The sequence below is a fragment of the Leguminivora glycinivorella genome, chromosome 3, assembly GCF_023078275.1.
Source record: "Leguminivora glycinivorella isolate SPB_JAAS2020 chromosome 3, LegGlyc_1.1, whole genome shotgun sequence".
Lineage (NCBI taxonomy): Eukaryota > Metazoa > Arthropoda > Insecta > Lepidoptera > Tortricidae > Leguminivora > Leguminivora glycinivorella.
In genome coordinates, this window is record NC_062973.1 from 21,677,057 (window position 1) to 21,694,817 (window position 17,761).

Sequence of the window (17,761 nt, forward strand, 5' to 3'; positions counted from 1 at the left end):
AGTTGCTAGTATTGGCATGTTCTTTTAAGAAACAGAATAAGCTAAATTAATGACAGTATGCGATACACAGACTTGATTAAGTACATTTTGTCAAAATCTATTCTTCATGTGTCAACAGTGTCGCATATCTTGGTAGATGTCACTTTGACAGCAAGAACACCATCATGTTCACTCTTACCTCACTATCTTCTCGCCCCTTTTCCGTGTTATCAATGATTAGTGATAAGCTGTTATCAGCTACAGAAAAACTAGGAAATAAAATGATGATTGATCTAGAGAAGCGTTAAGCTGTGAAATATCTATTGTAGCTGTGATTATACTGACAAATAGAGGTTGTTTAATCTTAAGTTGTCAATAGATTGATCTGATTTTGATTTATCTTTAAATGAGATTAACAATAAAATAAATAATAGTATTCATAATCATAGAGAAACTAGTAGCAATGAGCTATTTTTATACTTACTAACAACTAAGGATTAGTTGTCTTCCACTGAAGTGTGAACAAATTATAATTACTTGAAAGAGACAAACAATCAAGTAGCTTATTGACGAGAACGTCTAGAATTTAGAACATACAATCTAGAAATTAAGCATAGTTCTTAAGTACTCAAGTAAGGAGTTAGGCACACCATTCATTAATCTCAGGCAAGCTTATAGCTAGGAATATTTTTATTGACAGTCAGTCTGAGTCATTATATAAGATAGTATTCAGAGCTGTGTTAACATGAAATGATTCCCATCAGTGAACAGATTGCAGTAGCTATTGCATTTAATAATTAGGGATATGGTGAATCACACGCTAGCAAAATTATGAAGGAAGGTGGTAAATGAAACACTCACAAAATGCTTTATTAGTAATATTGGAAAGGTGCACAATAAAAACCCAGAGCATACATGTTCTTGTTGGTTCCATTAGACGGAAAAGCGCCACTCCATGCAGGAAAAATAGAATAGAGAAATAACTTTTAGTTAGGATTATTCAGGCAATAATGGAAAAAAAAAATATTGTTCCACTTCTTGATGACTTTTGAAAAGTATCTTGATGTGAGACACGTTGAGTGATGATCATATTTGGTGTAGTCAGTGTAGGCGTTGAAAGTGATTGTACATGGAGAAGAATTTTCACTCTTTCATTGAAACCTGGAACAAAAATGAAGGATAAATACATTTCAGTTAAAACATTTAGAATGCAATTCCACTATTGGATGTGCATTCCTTTTTTTTATACATACAGGTCAACAAGTCATATAATGAATTGCATTGTTTGTCAGACATCTTCATGAAGTCGGCTTTTAATGATATTGTAATATTGTATTGTCATCCCATTTAATGAGTTTATAAAATTTCAGTTCTTTAGGTAGCATGTAGCTAGTAAATATATTAACTATGGAGTAGTCTACAATATGACCCAAGGTTACAATAGGAAAGCATAATTGCCAAGAGCAAGCTTTTTAAAATATTTATCAATAGATTGTGATTAGAGTAAATCTAGTATACTATAAAATAGAGCAAGTGAGTTGATCATAGGTTTCCTATATTTATGACTTTGTCAGATTATCCGTCAGTCTGTGTTTTGATTTTTTGAACCAGTTATCAGTGGATGCAGTAGGTTAGCATAGATCAATTTGACTGGTTAGGTAGATAAGCTAGACTTAAGATTTTAGACTTAGTAGTAGTGTTTGTGCCAAATATAGTGCACAGTATAATAGTTTGAATGAACGAATGGAGTCAGTCTGTAGTAGACTTGCTATTATTACCTCTAGAATCAGGAATAAGAGCAAATAATATAATTTACCTTAGAGTAAACCAAAGAATAAAAAATAAATAAATAAAATATTTTACCATTGTCTATGTAGATCAGACATACAAGAGCTGAGCCAGGTCAGCCTGGGAATCATTTTGTTGCAATTGAATGTGTTTCGAGCACACACATGTTGCTCAGTCAAAGGGGCATGCAGGGGCATGGAGTTCCAATTTGTACATAGCCGGGGAAGGGGCAGGACGTTGATCCTAGTATAATGTCAGCATTGTTCAGCATGCTCTGGAAAATTTAAGAAAATATTTATTAATTAAGTAGGAAATAAGTCCTAGTTATAAGAATAAAGTTGGCAGAGATTTTATGACTATATAGGTATTTGATCATTTTATTAATTGTGGTCTACTTTAATTACGGAATGAATTTCAAATTTTATCATACTAAACTATTATCGAAATAAAATTTAATCAAACCAAATTGAAATAATTGACTTAACAACAACATAAAAGGTAAATAAATAAATAAAAATTGAAGGGGCATTTTTTGTACAGGCCTACTTGATTACAAACTAAGCATGATTCTTATTATAGACATTCGGTAATGCTTACATTCTTCATTTATACAATTTTTGCTTAAAATCAACATTGCTTGGTTATTCCAGTACTATTCCGTATTATTCCAGCGTTTGCCACGGCTCATGGAAGCATGAAGTCTGCTTGACAGCTAATTCCAGGATTTGGCGTAGGCACTAATTTTCAATAGGTCTTATTGAAATTAGTCTGGTTTCCTCACGATGATTTCCTTCACTCAAAAGCAACTGGCAAATATCAGATGACAGTTCTCAAGGACAATGGGTCGCGGTTCGAACCCGTACCTTATAATTCAAGGCATACAAATAATTTTATTAACACTAGGTGAGATTAGTTAACAGATTACAGAATCATTAGACATTAAAAGTGTAACTTACATATTACGAAGCAGTACAGGTGATGCAAGCCGTGATCGTCGGTGCCTTGTCTACTCATGGAAGCGGTCCGTCGAAAAATGAGCTGCGACTGGCAGGTTTGAGCTGGTGGAGCGAGGTCACGAGGGTTGCTGAAGATAGGAAGGCGTGGCGTGAGTTTGTGAAGGCCCTTTGTACCTCCGGGGTGTCTTAGGACTACAACACCCACACATAACTGGTAAGGTAGTATAGTGGCACTGGGGCTTAACTCCAAGGGGCATCTAGCACCCAATACCTGAAACATGTAAATAGGCGGACATAAGAAATAGGAAGTTGTAGGCTTACTAAAATTCTCCATCTCTAAGACCAGAATTAGAATGTTATTGTAGTGCGCTATAGGAATTAGACAATCTCTCTATTGGAAAACATTTTACCATTTTAGCAAGTCAAGGTTTAAACTAAACTATGAACTGCTTTGTGATGGACAAGTTAAATACATTATTACTTACGGCGAAAACTTGGCTAATTCCATTGTGGTATCATCAAATCATCATGAAAGAAAACCACGTAGTTCCACTGGCGTCATGGGGTCATTTTATTATTGTAGCTAAAGGTTCGGTTTGTTTCATTATTGTTCATGATGTTTTCCATAATCTAAAACCAAACAATCATTTATTTATTACATTCGTTATACACATTTTGTGTTGTATTTATCACATTACTTAGTTAATGTATTACTCACTTTTTTATGATTTATAACAAATACAAGCCAGCAGGTCGATAAATTACGTAATTTTCAGTTCCAAATGATGCGTCTACGTCTGAACGGCATCCATTTTTTCTTTTACTTCTGTCTGACTGACAGTAATGACGTGGCAATGACGTCAGCATAGCAAATGTTGCCATAGAAAAATCAAAAGGGCTCTATAGATCTTAAGACATTTGACGGACCGGATGCGACTAAAATTTATCCAGTATGAATGGGGCTCTGCAGACTATGTGGAACGAATTGTAGAATAATAAAATAAAGACAGTGATTTGACGTTTACATTCAATCTTAATGTTTTTTTTTTTATATATGAATATGAAATAAATAAATAAATATTGGGGACATCTTACACAGTTCAACTTAGCCCCAAACCTATCAAATTTTGTGCTATGGGTGCTAAGCGACGATATGCCTATTTGAATGGATAAAGACATGCTTGTATACAAGGGAAACATCCATGATAATAAATATATTCTGTGGAGTTTCATTGAGGAGAAAAATATTATTATTATAGTAAAACTTTGTTTAGACTGCTAGTATACTATGACAAATTAAAAGGTCAGTTGAAGAACACCAAATTTCAAACTTTCTATGTTTTGCTAAATAACGGATCGTAGAATCATAATATTAGTTATAAAATGAGATAAATAGGTAGTAGTACAGGATTTACTAGCTTTTGCCCGCTGCTTCGCTCGCATACTGTTCGAAACGTAATTCTTGTTCAATCGTTTACGAAACAAAGTAAGATTTCAGTTGGATCTGTAGATGTCGGTGTACCTACGGTACTTTAGCCATATTACCATCGTTGAATAACAATGCAACAGTCGTTGCAATCATTTATTTAGAAAAATAGTACGTACATTATTATGTGCAACCAAGTCTTATATTTCGTCATGTTTGGAAACTTTCACTCATGTGTCTTTCCATCTTTTTTATGTACTACGTCAGTGGCAAACAAGCATAAGGCCCGTCTGATGTAAAGTGGTTACCGTAACCTATGGACGCCTGCAACTCAAACAGTGTCACATGCGCGTTCGATAGGTTTATTAAGCTAATGATAGTTCAGTATGTGGGTATGTGTGTATGTTTGTAACGATAATACTAGAAGATAGTTATGTCATAGAGTTAGAAGATGTTATCAGAACAGCTAGGCGTAACAAGTTAGGTACTTGTATTATTTTTGCTACTTACAAAAGGAGAATTCTTAGCAGTATCATCTTCCATAATTTAACTTTGCGTCTTGAACTATAGGTTAACAAAGATGTAGGTAATTAATACTTAACGGTAATTGGCATCACATACGATATTTTGCAGGTTTGCGTACAATTTTGCGTGCCATTTGTATAGGGTTAATGTGAAAGTTAAATGTAAGACGTGACGTGATTGCATAGGCTGATTCATAAAGTAAAGAATAACATAGTACCTATACTTATGATATAAGTATGTTTATGATTTTTAATTTTTGAACAATTTGAAAAATTTAAATAGCAACAGGAAAAAGAGAGAGCTTTTTAATTATGATATCATACATTATTTTTACTGTCATTATCTAAGTGGACTTGCAGGTATGTCAGAAACAGTAAAATTGAGCGTATGAGGAAGGATGAAATCTGAACGAGTAGTATAAATGAGATTCGCATAATAGAAAGAAGAGAGGTTTAGCTAGATGAATGGATGAAGAGTCGTTTGAAGATATGAAGGGTTTCCTCATGTTTGCAAGTTTGAGAATAGTGACGGCAGTTATTGGAATTTTAGAATGGGGAAAGGGTTACACAAACTTGTTACCACGAGAGTTAGGTGTTAGGATAAATAATTTATACCTTTTACAGGTACATTCTTTTGGTAACAACATACTCTACATGCCGCTAACAAACGAACTAAACACACACCCTGTGTCTTTATGGGATAAATCAGATAATTTTGTCTGGCATATATAAAAAAAAAAAATGTGACTTAACATGGAATCATATTTTTAAAATTGTTGATTTGATTAAAACATTGATTGTCTGATTACTCTTATAATTATACATAGGACATTATGCCGAGAAAGGAGGAAAATTATTGATTAGTATTGAGTTGTGGACTGGTTCCTTGAACTATGGGGAGAACAGTTGTCAGTGGCTACCTGAGAATAGAAAGGCTTTTTCTTTCTAGTGAAGAGATCTTTGTAAGTTCATAATATCTGTACAATGGAGATAGCGGGTTACCTGTCGGACAATGTGACTAACTACCCATATGAGGATGCAAGGATTTTACCATTAGGGTACATTTGATTCACAACCAAATGCTTTTACTGGAATGAAAATTCTGGCTGATGGCAATTTGACTCATGTGTCTGGGTAACTATTAAGTTCATAATTCGTGCTGGATCAGTGAGGTTCTTTTGAGTATTGGTCATTTTTATTCACCACAACTATGAAAATGGGAAATTGAAAATTTCAATAACTGAATTATTTTATTGGTTATTTTCGTTTAACACAAAATGTTATTTTGAATCAAACGAAAATAAAAGGGGCAGATGTAACGGACCACACAGTCCTCGGTTCAAATCATAAGATATAACTATAATAATTATGCTTAGAAACAAATGCATACAGAGATAAAAACTTAAAAATTGCAAATAAATAAAACGAAAACAACTTACATACGAAATGGAATTCCAACAAATTAAAAATAGAAATTCTCGGAATTAAAACCGGCACAATAGGCGTTTTAGGCACAATAGGCAAAATCGGCACAATAGGCGTTTTAGGCACAATAGGCAAAACCGGCACAATAGGCGTTTTAGGCACAACTGGCACAATCAGGCACTATTTGCCATAAAACAACACAGCGCATGCGTTAAAATCGGGACAATAAAACTCAGAGCGCAGCGTCAGAGAGGGCATTCGGCGAGGGAACGTTGAGGTGTTCACATCTGAGGGTTCGGTAGGCATTCGACTAGGAATCGTTGAAGGAACACATCAGGAGTTTAAGTAGGAAGCGGACTTGAGATACAAGATTGAGAGGTTGGAGACTGGCGAGAAGGTATCTTGGTAAAGTAGACTAGAAGACTACAAGTAAGTGTCCAAATTGTTTATTTTGAATGTGTTTATAGTTGTAATTTTAGATTAGTGCTATTTTTTGAAGGTGATAATTTTAAATAGTGGTACTTATTCATTTCATATGAACAAGATATTCATGAATGTTATATTTATGTGGTAATTATTTAAAGTCGTTCAAATTTCAATTTATTTATTACATACAATTAACACTAACGGTTAATTTGGAATATTATTAATTAAAATTCGGATCTGAGTATCTCTAATATGACTACTATATATAACAAATAGATACATAAAATATTACACATATTTACTTTATGTACATACACATTCTATTAGCTAGAATCTCTTTGGGTGATTAGAAGGATTTTCATACTATTGTCTCATCCTTAAGTAAGATAATTTTGCTATATCAATGAAAGTAGGATTAATAACTTTATTTATTGTTCATAACATGTAAACTTTATTAGAGTTAAAGGATAACTTGTGGGAATTAATACTAATACTAAATACTAGGGAGGCATAGGACATCTATGGATGTTAGGATCCTGTCGCTATCAAGGAGAATCATTGATATAAAAATAAGATTGTTCACAAAAGTTGAATCATTGACACTGGCCTCGAGATTGGCAGACTTTGGAATCATCATTCCATTTTCATAATATGGTTAACGATAACGTTGTCTGGGAGACCAAACAATTCTAGCATTGACTAGTGAAACACGATGTCAAGCAATGGACCACTATACTCGGAACGTGGGAAATTGCACGCATATAGAATTTATATTTTGTGATCTTGGACAACCTTCGATGGCTATGGCCGAACCAAAATATATATATGGGATGGCGTGTGAGTCTGGGGTTTTGTCGTTCGAAAGGCTAGATCAATGAAGTATTTGTCTTAGTATCAAAAGAAGGTCAATGAATAGGCCCAATAAAGGGTATCAAAATAGATATTCTGTTTCCTTGATAGACCAGGGGTAGGCAGAGCAGTTTCTATCCTGACGTTAGAGGACTTGGTTGCAGAAACATCCCAAAACATATAAAATTATACCGGGATTAAAGGATCCTTGATTAAATATTTGATATCTACTATTATGGTAGTACATTTTTAAGTAGAGCAAAGACACTTTACATCAGTTTACTTTTGTTCTAAGGATCCCATTTGTTCAATGTTTGATAAAGCATAAATTGAACCAGCAACCTAGTTTGTACATATGCTCGAGCGAGGTCCTTATAATAGGCTATATTATATTATACACCTATTATTCCTACGTATAAGGGACTCGTGGGTCGGAAACAATTAACCCCATTTTAAATAATGTCTTGTATTTATTTTTAATATATTTCCTGTATTTATATTCCTTACACAATTTTACCATTCTCACACACTTTTATCTCAACGCACTAAATTCTTTCACAAATGACGTTCTCTCAGCTTATTATACCTCAAGTGAATATATTACTGCCTTAGTTTTATCAACTTAAATTTACCCCTAATAGCAAGTTCCTAAAGGTAAAAAGAATCTGGATTGCTACGCACAACTACGGGGTCCTACCACTTACTAGACGATCACAGTATTTGTTTTAATGGCCAATTTTTAATAGTGTATTGATTTAATTAGGGCTAACAATTTGGACTTAAGTTAGGTAATTTAGGGTGTAATTAATTAAAGGGGTAGCGGGGTGTTATAAAGCTATACAAAAACTAATTGCAGATTAAAATAATTTGCTCATCTAATAAATTGAACTAGAGCAGTCCACACTAAGCAAATGCCGTTTTGGTACGGAACCCTAGAATTAAAGAATTGCAGTGTTTTATGAGGACGTAATTAAGTTCCTAAAAGTCCCATACAAATGAATAGGTACTTAAAGGTTGTCTATTGTTTGCCCGACAGTCATTTAACATAATATTCATTTGCCCGAATCTAACTTGCCTGAATTTCATTTGCCCGAATGATTTGTTTACCATAAAAATCATATGACATACTCGTTGTTTATCCGAATATTACCTTCCATAATCATACAATGCCATACTATTTGTTAGCCATATTATTAAGTGCAATAATATGGTTTCATAGAATATTCAAACGCCATAAGCAATTATTTCCATATTAATTGTTGCCCATATTATTACCTAACCTAACCTACTTTCTGATAGCAGTTTCATTTTCCAGGGGTCACAGTTCTAACCTAACCTAACCTACTTTTCCAGCAGTTTCATTCTCCAGGGGGTCACAGTTCTAACCTAACCTAACCTACTTTCTGATAGCAGTTTCATTTTCCAGGGGGTCGCAGTTCTAACCTAACCTAACCTACTGTCTGATTGTTTAGATGAAGATCTAAATTGCGAAGTTCCTACTCAAATTCTAATAGCAATGCAGCGAAGAGGATGATTTGTAGTTCCTTTTTCATATGTACATACTTCTAATTTCAATTGTTCTGTCATATAATTTTTTCCTGTCAATATTCATTGTCGATATTCATTGTGAAGACCTTTTAATACATCGTTTTTACAAAATCTGGAGTTTTAGACATAATCCCGTTATTCCCCGCCAACATGGTCCTTCGAACCGGATAATAATAAAGGAACCAGGAATTATTGAAGGACTGAGAGGGAACCACCGTAAATTACCATCTCACTGCGGATTCGTTACGGCTGCCGAGCCCTGTGGAAAAATCTTCAGGACATCGGAGAATACGCCAGTGTTGAGTGTGCGAGGAATCTTTATTAGGACCAGCACTCTCAGTTCAGGTATTTTATAGGTAGGGCTTTATGAACTCCAGGTTAGTGAATATTGTTTTATGTATTGTGAATGTTCAAAAGTGCGTAGGTACATCATATTAATTTCTTGTTTTATTCAAGGTCTACGCACACCAGCTTCCCAAAATGGCTAATGAAAAAGATTTAATTCGGAAAAGAGGCAGTTATAAAGGTCAACTGACAGTTTTCTCCAATTACCTAGCTAAATTAAAGGAGTCGTCTCTGTCGTCTCTTACTCAAGTCGAAGCCAATCAGCTGCAGCTGCGCACAGGTAAGATAGAATCGTTGTATGAGCTCTACGATAATGTGCAGACTCAGTTAGAATGTAGCGCTGAAAATATAGACGCATATTTGGCAGACCGCGACGAGTTCTTAACAAATTATTTTTCTGTGCTCGCGCAGGCCCACGAGATGCTCGACAAATTCAATAAAAAACGCGATGAATTTGAATCTTGTAGCAATCGTGAGTCGCGGTGTGGTACAGCAAATAAGAAACTCGTTAAGCTTCCAACTATACAGTTGCCAAAGTTCCAAGGCGCATACGAAGGTTGGCTAGGTTTCAGGGACACCTTTACAAGTTTAATTCACTCGAACGATGACATCGATGACATTAATAAATTTCATTACTTGCGAGCATCGTTGGAAGGCTCTGCGGCCTTAGTCATACAATCTGTCGAGTTTTCCGAGACCAATTACGCAGTAGCATGGACACTCTTGTGTGAACGGTATGACAATAAAAGATTACTGTTGCAAAATCACGTGTCGGCATTATTTAACATTGAGCCGATCACAAAAGAGTCGTCTGTGCACTTAAAACGCCTCATGGATGAAGTGAATAAAAATCTGAGATGCTTAGAGTCACTAGGCGAGCCTGTCAAGCATTGGGATACGCTGTTAATTCACATTATTAGTAAAAAGTTAGATAGTGTGACATTTCGTGAATGGGAAGAACATAAAGGAAGCTTAGATAAAAATAGACCTGTTTCATTTGATAGTTTTATCAATTTTATGCGTAATCGTGCAGACTTCATTGAAACTTTGGAGTTATCGAGCGCCTCAGGCGCCGGTCAATCGAGTCAGCCGGCTAAAACCGCGTCGAAACATAGGACTTTGCTTTCTACACAAACCGCCAAACAATGTGTTACTTCCATGGCTAAGCCGTGTCCGAAATGTAGTGGTGAACACACTTTAAACAACTGCGCTCAGTTTCTTGCCTTAAGTAATGACGAGCGACTTAAATTGTTGCCGACTTATAAGGTATGTTTCAACTGTTTCCGTGGCGGTCACTATGCCAACCAGTGCAAGAAACCAGGGTGTAAGTTATGTAAGCGTAAACATAACACGCTTATTCATCTCGCAGATCATAGTTTGAATGCAGGTTCAAGTTCGTGTGAGCGGTCAGGAGCGCAGGCAGGCACTTCATCGACGCAGGTGGCGTCGGGGGTGGAGCGCGCGCCCATTGCTATGTTAGCAGCCAGCATGAGTACAGCATCAGCGTCTCAGTCGTCCGCACCTGAGCAAGACGTCGTGCTACTAGCAACTGCATTGATTAAAGTATATGATAACAATAATCGCGAATTTATTGTAAAGGCAGTGCTAGACAATTGCAGCGCAACAAGTCTTATAACTGAGAAGTTGTGTCGTCAGTTAAATATAGATGCTTATCAGGTAAATAAGTCGATCATAGGAGTGAACAAATTGACGACGCCTGTAAGTAACCTATGCCAAGTACCGATCAAGTCGTTAGATGATACCTACTCCACTCGTCTGCTGTGTTGTGTGCTGCCATCTATAACGGATCCCACACCTTATAATCAGATTGATTCTCAAAACTTGTCGCGTTTGAACATACCGACTGATCTGCGCTTGGCTGATCCTAACTTTCACACCCCGTCTGAAATTGATATTTTGATTGGAGGTGAATTATTTTGGGCGTTGTTAGGGTCACACAAAATTGAGTTAGGTGATGAACGAACTGTTCTATGTGAAACTAAATTGGGATACATAGTAGCTGGTCCGTTGATGAGCGGCCATGCGTCAACTTCGTCGCAACCTATTAAATGTCATTTCACTAATGTCATTTCTACTTCTAACGCCAACTTGATAAATGATGAGATTCAAACTCAACTGTCACGGTTTTGGCAGCTTGAAGAGGTCTGTAATAAAGACGCTCATTATTCTCCCGAGGAGAAGGCGTGCGAGAAGCATTTCACTGAAACTGTCACTAGGTTGGAAAATGGCAAATTTTGCGTGCGGTTACCGTTGAAGGAGGATCCTAGCGTCCTAGGAAATTCTTTTAACCGCGCTAAACAGTGCTTCTTGTCACTAGAACGTAGATTTTATTCACGTCCTACTTTTAGAGACATGTATAAAGAGTTTATGGCAGAATACGAGTCACTTGGTCACATGAGTGAGTGCAAAGAGTCTAGATTAGAGCAGAAAGCGTATTACATCAGTCATCATGGGATTTTAAGGGAAAGTACCACTACGAGACTGAGGGCAGTGTTCAATGCTAGTGCTCCTACCAGCTCTGGGGTATCTTTGAATAATATTCAGATGGTAGGGCCCACTGTACAGGACGACCTTTTATCTATACTGCTTCGATTCAGGCAACATAAGTACATTCTTTCAGCGGACGTTGAAAAAATGTATAGGCAAATAGTAGTTCATCCTGATGACAGATACTTTCAGCGGATTTTGTGGCGTGATGACCCGTCAAAACCTTTGAAGATCTTCGAGCTAAACACCGTCACATACGGAACTGCCAGTGCACCCTATTTGGCAACTCGGTGTTTAAAACAGTTGGGTCTTGAGTGTGAAGATGAAGTCGTTCGCGAGATCATCCTTCACGACTTTTACGTCGATGATCTGCTCACTGGCGGGGATGATTTGCAAGAGTTGTGTTCGATTAAAAGCAAGGTTACGTGCACTCTAGCATCAGCGGGTATGAATTTAAGAAAATGGAAGTCTAATGAACCCCAACTCATGGCCGACTCTGATACGTCTCAATTAAATTTAAATATTGGCACTGAACCAAGTAAAACCTTGGGACTTAGCTGGCATCCAGGGTCTGATGAATTATGTTTCCCGGTTGGTAAATGTTCACTTGACGGAAACACTAAACGAGATTTGCTGTCAGCAGTGGCACAAATATTTGACCCTACTGGTATGCTGGCTCCTTGTGTCATTCGCATGAAGATGTTGTTGCAAAGCTTATGGCTACTGAAACTCTCATGGGATCAGAAGTTAACTCCTGACATAATTAAGCTTTGGGAAGATATTGCCTTCGATCTACCTTGTCTCAATGACATTCGCATTTCACGATTAGTTTTATGTGAGTCATATAAGGAAGTTGAATGTCATATATTCACAGATGCATCCGAGCGGGCGTATGGCGCTTGCTTATATTTGAGGAGCATCGATGAGAAAGGGGACGTAGTGGTTAAGCTGCTATTAGCTAAGAGTCGCGTGGCCCCAATTAATAAGCCCACGACTATCCCGAGGCTCGAACTTTGCGGTGCGTTAGCCGGAGTTCGATTATATGAAAAGGTAGTTGACTCGCTAAGACTTAGTTTTACAAGTGTCACTTTTTGGACAGATTCCACAATTGTGCTAGGCTGGTTGCGAATGTTACCTAGTAAGTTACAACCCTTTGTTCGCAATCGTATAGCGGAAATATTAGAAAAGACTGGAAACTCTACATGGCGGCATGTGCCAACACATGACAATCCTGCTGATCACGTTTCTCGTGGGGTACCTGCCAGAGTTCTAAAGACTCTGGATATATGGTGGTCAGGTCCTACATTCTTAAAACAGGATAAGACGCAATGGCCGGCAAGTCCGGTAGTAGGGCAGGTGTTACCTGAAACTCGGCCTGAAGTTGTACTTCACGCGAGTGTTACGAATAATCGAGATGTATGTGGTGACGATTTTATTGATTTCTCTCGATTTTCTAATTTATCACAGCTTATTCGAACCGTCGCATATATTATGCGCTTTGTGAGTTTGTGTAGAAAGCAAAATACTTCAACAACTTACTTAAATGATAGGGAATTGAGATCCGCATTAAATATAGTCATTAGGGTCTCTCAAACGGAATCATTTCCAGAATATGATATATTATTGAGCAGTCAGTGCCTTCCAAAGAAAAGCCCTTTGCTTAAATTTAACGTATTTTTGGATGACAAGAAAATAATGCGTGTAGGAGGTCGAATCGATAACTCTAACTTTTCATTTGAGAAAAAGCATCCGATTGTGATTCATGCTAAACACCGATTCACGAAATTGTTATTTGAATCTGAACACAAGAGGTTATTGCACGCAGGCCCGCAATTATTATTATCATCTATTAAAGATGAATATTGGCCAATCGGTGGGACTAACTTAGCGAAATCGTGTTTTCAAAAATGTCTTAAATGCGTTCGCATGAAAGGACAGATTGTCGCGCCGTTGATGGGCAACCTGCCAGCGTCACGTCTTGATCCAGGTATGCCTTTTAAGACTGTTGGTGTTGATTATGCTGGCCCTCTGACTTCTGCTAGTCGTCAGGGCCGTGGATGTAGGCTTGTAAAGGTGTACATAGCAATTTTCGTATGTTTCACCACCAAAGCAGTGCACCTGGAGTTAGTTGGTGATTTAACCAGTGACTGTTACTTGGCAGCGTTACGTCGTTTTGTGTCTCGTCGTGGTCTGCCATCAGATATTTATTCTGATAACGGCACATCATTTGTGGGCGCATACAACGAGCTATCTAAGTTCTTGAAGGGCAACTGCAATTCATTGGCAGAGACTGCAGCTCACGAAAAGATTAACTTTCATTTTATTCCGGCATATTCACCACATTCAGGAGGCCTTTGGGAAGCCGGTGTTAAGTCTACCAAATTTCATTTAAAAAGAGTGCTGGGAGATTGTAATTTAACGTACGAGCTACTCAACACTGTGCTGGTCCAGATAGAAGGGATCTTGAACTCTCGGCCACTTACTCCCATGTCGTCAGATCCGCAAGACCTGCTGCCGCTCACTCCGGGTCATTTTCTGATTGGGCGTCCCTTAACCTCATTGCCGGTAAAAGACATCAGAGATCATAAATTCAATCACCTCAGTCGTTACCAACGTATTGAGCAATTACGGCAGCATTTTTGGAGCAGATGGAGTAAAGAATACGTCTCTGAGCTCCAAGTCAGAACAAAATGGCGCACGAACAGTGACGCGCTACAGGTGGATACCTTGGTCCTCATCAAGGAGGACAACCTACCACCTTTGAAGTGGAAATTGGGTCGAGTCGTCGCTACACATCCCGGAAGCGACGGAATTGCTAGAGTAGCAGATATAAGGACTGCAGGTGGACTAATACGCAGGTCCTTCAGTAAGATTTGCCCACTCCCGGTGGCAACAAGCGAGTCTGGTTGAAAGGCTAGCTTTCAACGCCCGGGGGCATGTTTAGATGAAGATCTAAATTGCGAAGTTCCTACTCAAATTCTAATAGCAATGCAGCGAAGAGGATGATTTGTAGTTCCTTTTTCATATGTACATACTTCTAATTTCAATTGTTCTGTCATATAATTTTTTCCTGTCAATATTCATTGTCGATATTCATTGTGAAGACCTTTTAATACATCGTTTTTACAAAATCTGGAGTTTTAGACATAATCCCGTTATTCCCCGCCAACACTGATAGTATTTTCATTTTCCGGGGGGTCACAGTTCTAACCTAACCTAACCTACTTTCTGATAGCAGTTTCATTCTCTAGTCCTTCTAGTACCTATTATAGTAGTTTTCGATTCTGCCAAAGCACATTATGGAAATTGACTTTTCTGGACGCTAATTTGTATGAAAAATGATGGTATGGAATGTGGTAATTACGGATTTCGATGATTCTGACAAATGACATTATGGAAACTGACTTTATGGGAAACAAAGTTTCTGGCACTAGATTAATATAGTAAACAATGATTATGGCATAAGATGTTATGAGAAACAATATTATGATTGTTGAATAGGATGGCAAATAAAATTATGGCAAATGAAATTCTGGCAAATGGGGGTATCCCGTACTTAAATTCATCGGAAACCATACTCATACATCCATAACGGACATAATATTTGTGTTAAATCAGGAATTTAATTACTACGGTTTAAACCCGGGACCATCCTTTTATATTTATTAGTTTTCATTTAGAAAACTCACGAAGTCGAAATTGATACTTATTTAACGCGACTGTGGAAAAATAAAATAATAATATTGACAATTACTCTATGGTTCTGACAGATTATTCTGACAGAGCATAAAAATAATTATAAAATAAATAAATAGCGCTCAAATTTGTTTTTTACGTTTACAGGAAAGATTTTTGAAATGATAAGATAACATTTGGACAGCAAATCTTCCTACTTATAGTACTCGGCGCTATCATTGCTATCTCAGTGTGGTAGGAGACTCCGTGCGGTGGACACGTCACAATGTGTTTAATAACACAGTTATTATTCATACTCTTATTCCTCATATTCGCTTTCTGGGCTTATACGAGAATAACGTGCGGTATCTGCAAAAGCAGTCGACATTTGGTAGGGAAAGTGGTTATAGTGACCGGCGCAAATGCGGGCATCGGATTTGAAACTGCCAAGAATCTCGCGGAGAGGGGGGCGCGAGTGATTATGGCGTGCAGGAACGAGGGCCGCGCCACCGTCGCCCGCGATGAGATCATCGCTGCCACCAGCAATCTTGATGTGCACTACAGACACCTCGATCTCGCTTCCTTGAAATCCGTCCGGGAATTCGCCGACAACATCAACAACACAGAAGAACGAGTCGACATTCTTATAAACAACGCTGCCATTTACGGCTCGAAACTGGAGAAGACCGAAGATGGACTGCTTCTAGGCATGCAATCCAACCATTTTGGACCATTTTTGCTGACATGCTTGCTTCTGCCGAAACTAAAATCTTCAGCACCTAGTCGCATAATCAATGTCTCTTCTATAGCGCATGAAAAGGGGATCATCGATTTTGATAACCTTAACGGCGAGAAAGAAATGGATGAAACGATACACGAGAGCAAGGTATATGCTTTATCTAAATTGTGCAACATATTGATGACTGTTGAGCTGGCTCGGCAGTTGCAAGGAATCGGTGTTACCGTTAATTGTTTGCATCCGGGAGTCGTGGTTACCGAGATCTTAAATTACGTACCAGTGATTGGCCACTTACTGCCCATTTTGAAGTATTTTTTCAAAGATACCTGGGAAGGTGCTCAAACCTCGGTTTATCTCGCCGTGGCACCAGAGGTCGCGTCAGTCAGCGGTCGTTACTTTAAAGACTGCCGTGAAGTGAAACCCTCGAAAAGTGCACAAGATGTGTACGTAGCCCGCAAGTTGTGGGAAGTGTCTGAGAAGATAGTTAAATTGAAATAAATTGCCTTTTAGAACATTCGGTTTTTTTCTTCATGTATAATTTTTTTAGATGTACTTTGACACTTAGAGACTCTATACATCTCTAACATCTCTTATTAATAATCATAATAGCTTTGTACTTTGTATAATTTCTTGTGTTAATATTTTTTTTTATGAATACTTTTGCTTATTAAATTGTATCTTGTTTTTTTTTAATGCATGTTAAATATAAGATGTAATGTTTTGAAAAGAAGTGGCCCGCCGAGTTTCTTGCCGGTCCCATAGTGGATACCCTCCTCCAACTGAGGGGGGACTGAAATCTTCTCGAGGCTGAGGCGTAGGGTTAGAGCCGGCGTAGTTTTATTTGACGTTCATAAGCGCATTGTAATATGCCTACTTGGAAAATAAATATTTCATTTCATTTCATTTCAGTGCTTTAAGATCAAAGACATGAAATCCACTCTTGACTATAAGATGCTGTTTGGAAAATAAAGAAACTTTCACAAAATATATTTTTTTCATACCTATGACATCATTCCAAATCCAAACAGTTTACCTTTATAGGCATAATTTATATAACAGAAGTGTATAAGTTATCTATACCAGCGTATCACGATTGTGTAATTTTATTACAAATTACATTACTATCTAAAATTTTATCGGTAGACGACATAAATCTCTTAAAAAGCAAAAAAGCTAGAAATTGAATAGGTATGTATCAAGGACGATATATACCGGGACTGACAAAGCCCATACAAAACACTGTACCCCTGAAATTATTGGGCCTTTTAGAGATAAAACTAGATGGCGCTGTTTTGCAGCCTGGAAGTGGCAAAAATCATATTTCCCTAAATATTTTTGCGTGTTCTTAATTTATTATAAGAACAAATGACATGTTTCTTTATTTTAATACTAGCTTTTGCCCGCGGCTTCGCTCGCGTTAGAAAGAGACAAAAAGTAGCCTATGTCACTCTCCATCCCTTCAACTATCTCCACCTAAAAAATCACCTCAATTGGTAGCTCCGTTTTGACGTGAAAGACGGACAAAAAAACAGACACACCCACTTTCCCATTTATAATATTAGTATGGATCATG

General features: G+C 37.5%; 1 protein-coding gene and 1 long non-coding RNA gene across 2 annotated transcripts; one reads left to right on the forward strand and one right to left on the reverse strand.

The window, feature by feature from the left end:
• Nucleotides 1–841: 841 nt before the first annotated feature.
• LOC125224773 lies at nucleotides 842–3,545 on the reverse strand. The gene is made up of 5 exons (XR_007176919.1): nucleotides 3,442–3,545; nucleotides 3,209–3,353; nucleotides 2,724–2,994; nucleotides 1,843–2,041; nucleotides 842–1,140 (listed from the first exon to the last, which is right to left on the reverse strand). It is a non-coding gene; the product is annotated as an uncharacterized LOC125224773 (long non-coding RNA).
• Nucleotides 3,546–15,694: 12,149 nt separating this feature from the next.
• On the forward strand, nucleotides 15,695–17,192 carry LOC125224701 (retinol dehydrogenase 13-like). Its single transcript, XM_048128135.1, has 2 exons — nucleotides 15,695–16,702; nucleotides 17,097–17,192. The coding sequence occupies exon 1, from the start codon at nucleotides 15,736–15,738 to the stop codon at nucleotides 16,684–16,686; it is 951 nt and encodes a 316-aa protein (XP_047984092.1). The 5' UTR covers nucleotides 15,695–15,735; the 3' UTR covers nucleotides 16,687–16,702; nucleotides 17,097–17,192.
• The last annotated feature ends 569 nt before the right edge of the window (nucleotides 17,193–17,761 follow it).

Bases quoted from the DNA above. Each gene is read 5' to 3' on its own strand.
- LOC125224701 (XM_048128135.1), top strand. From the start codon at position 15,736: ATGTGTTTAATAACACAGTTATTATTCATACTCTTATTCCTCATATTC.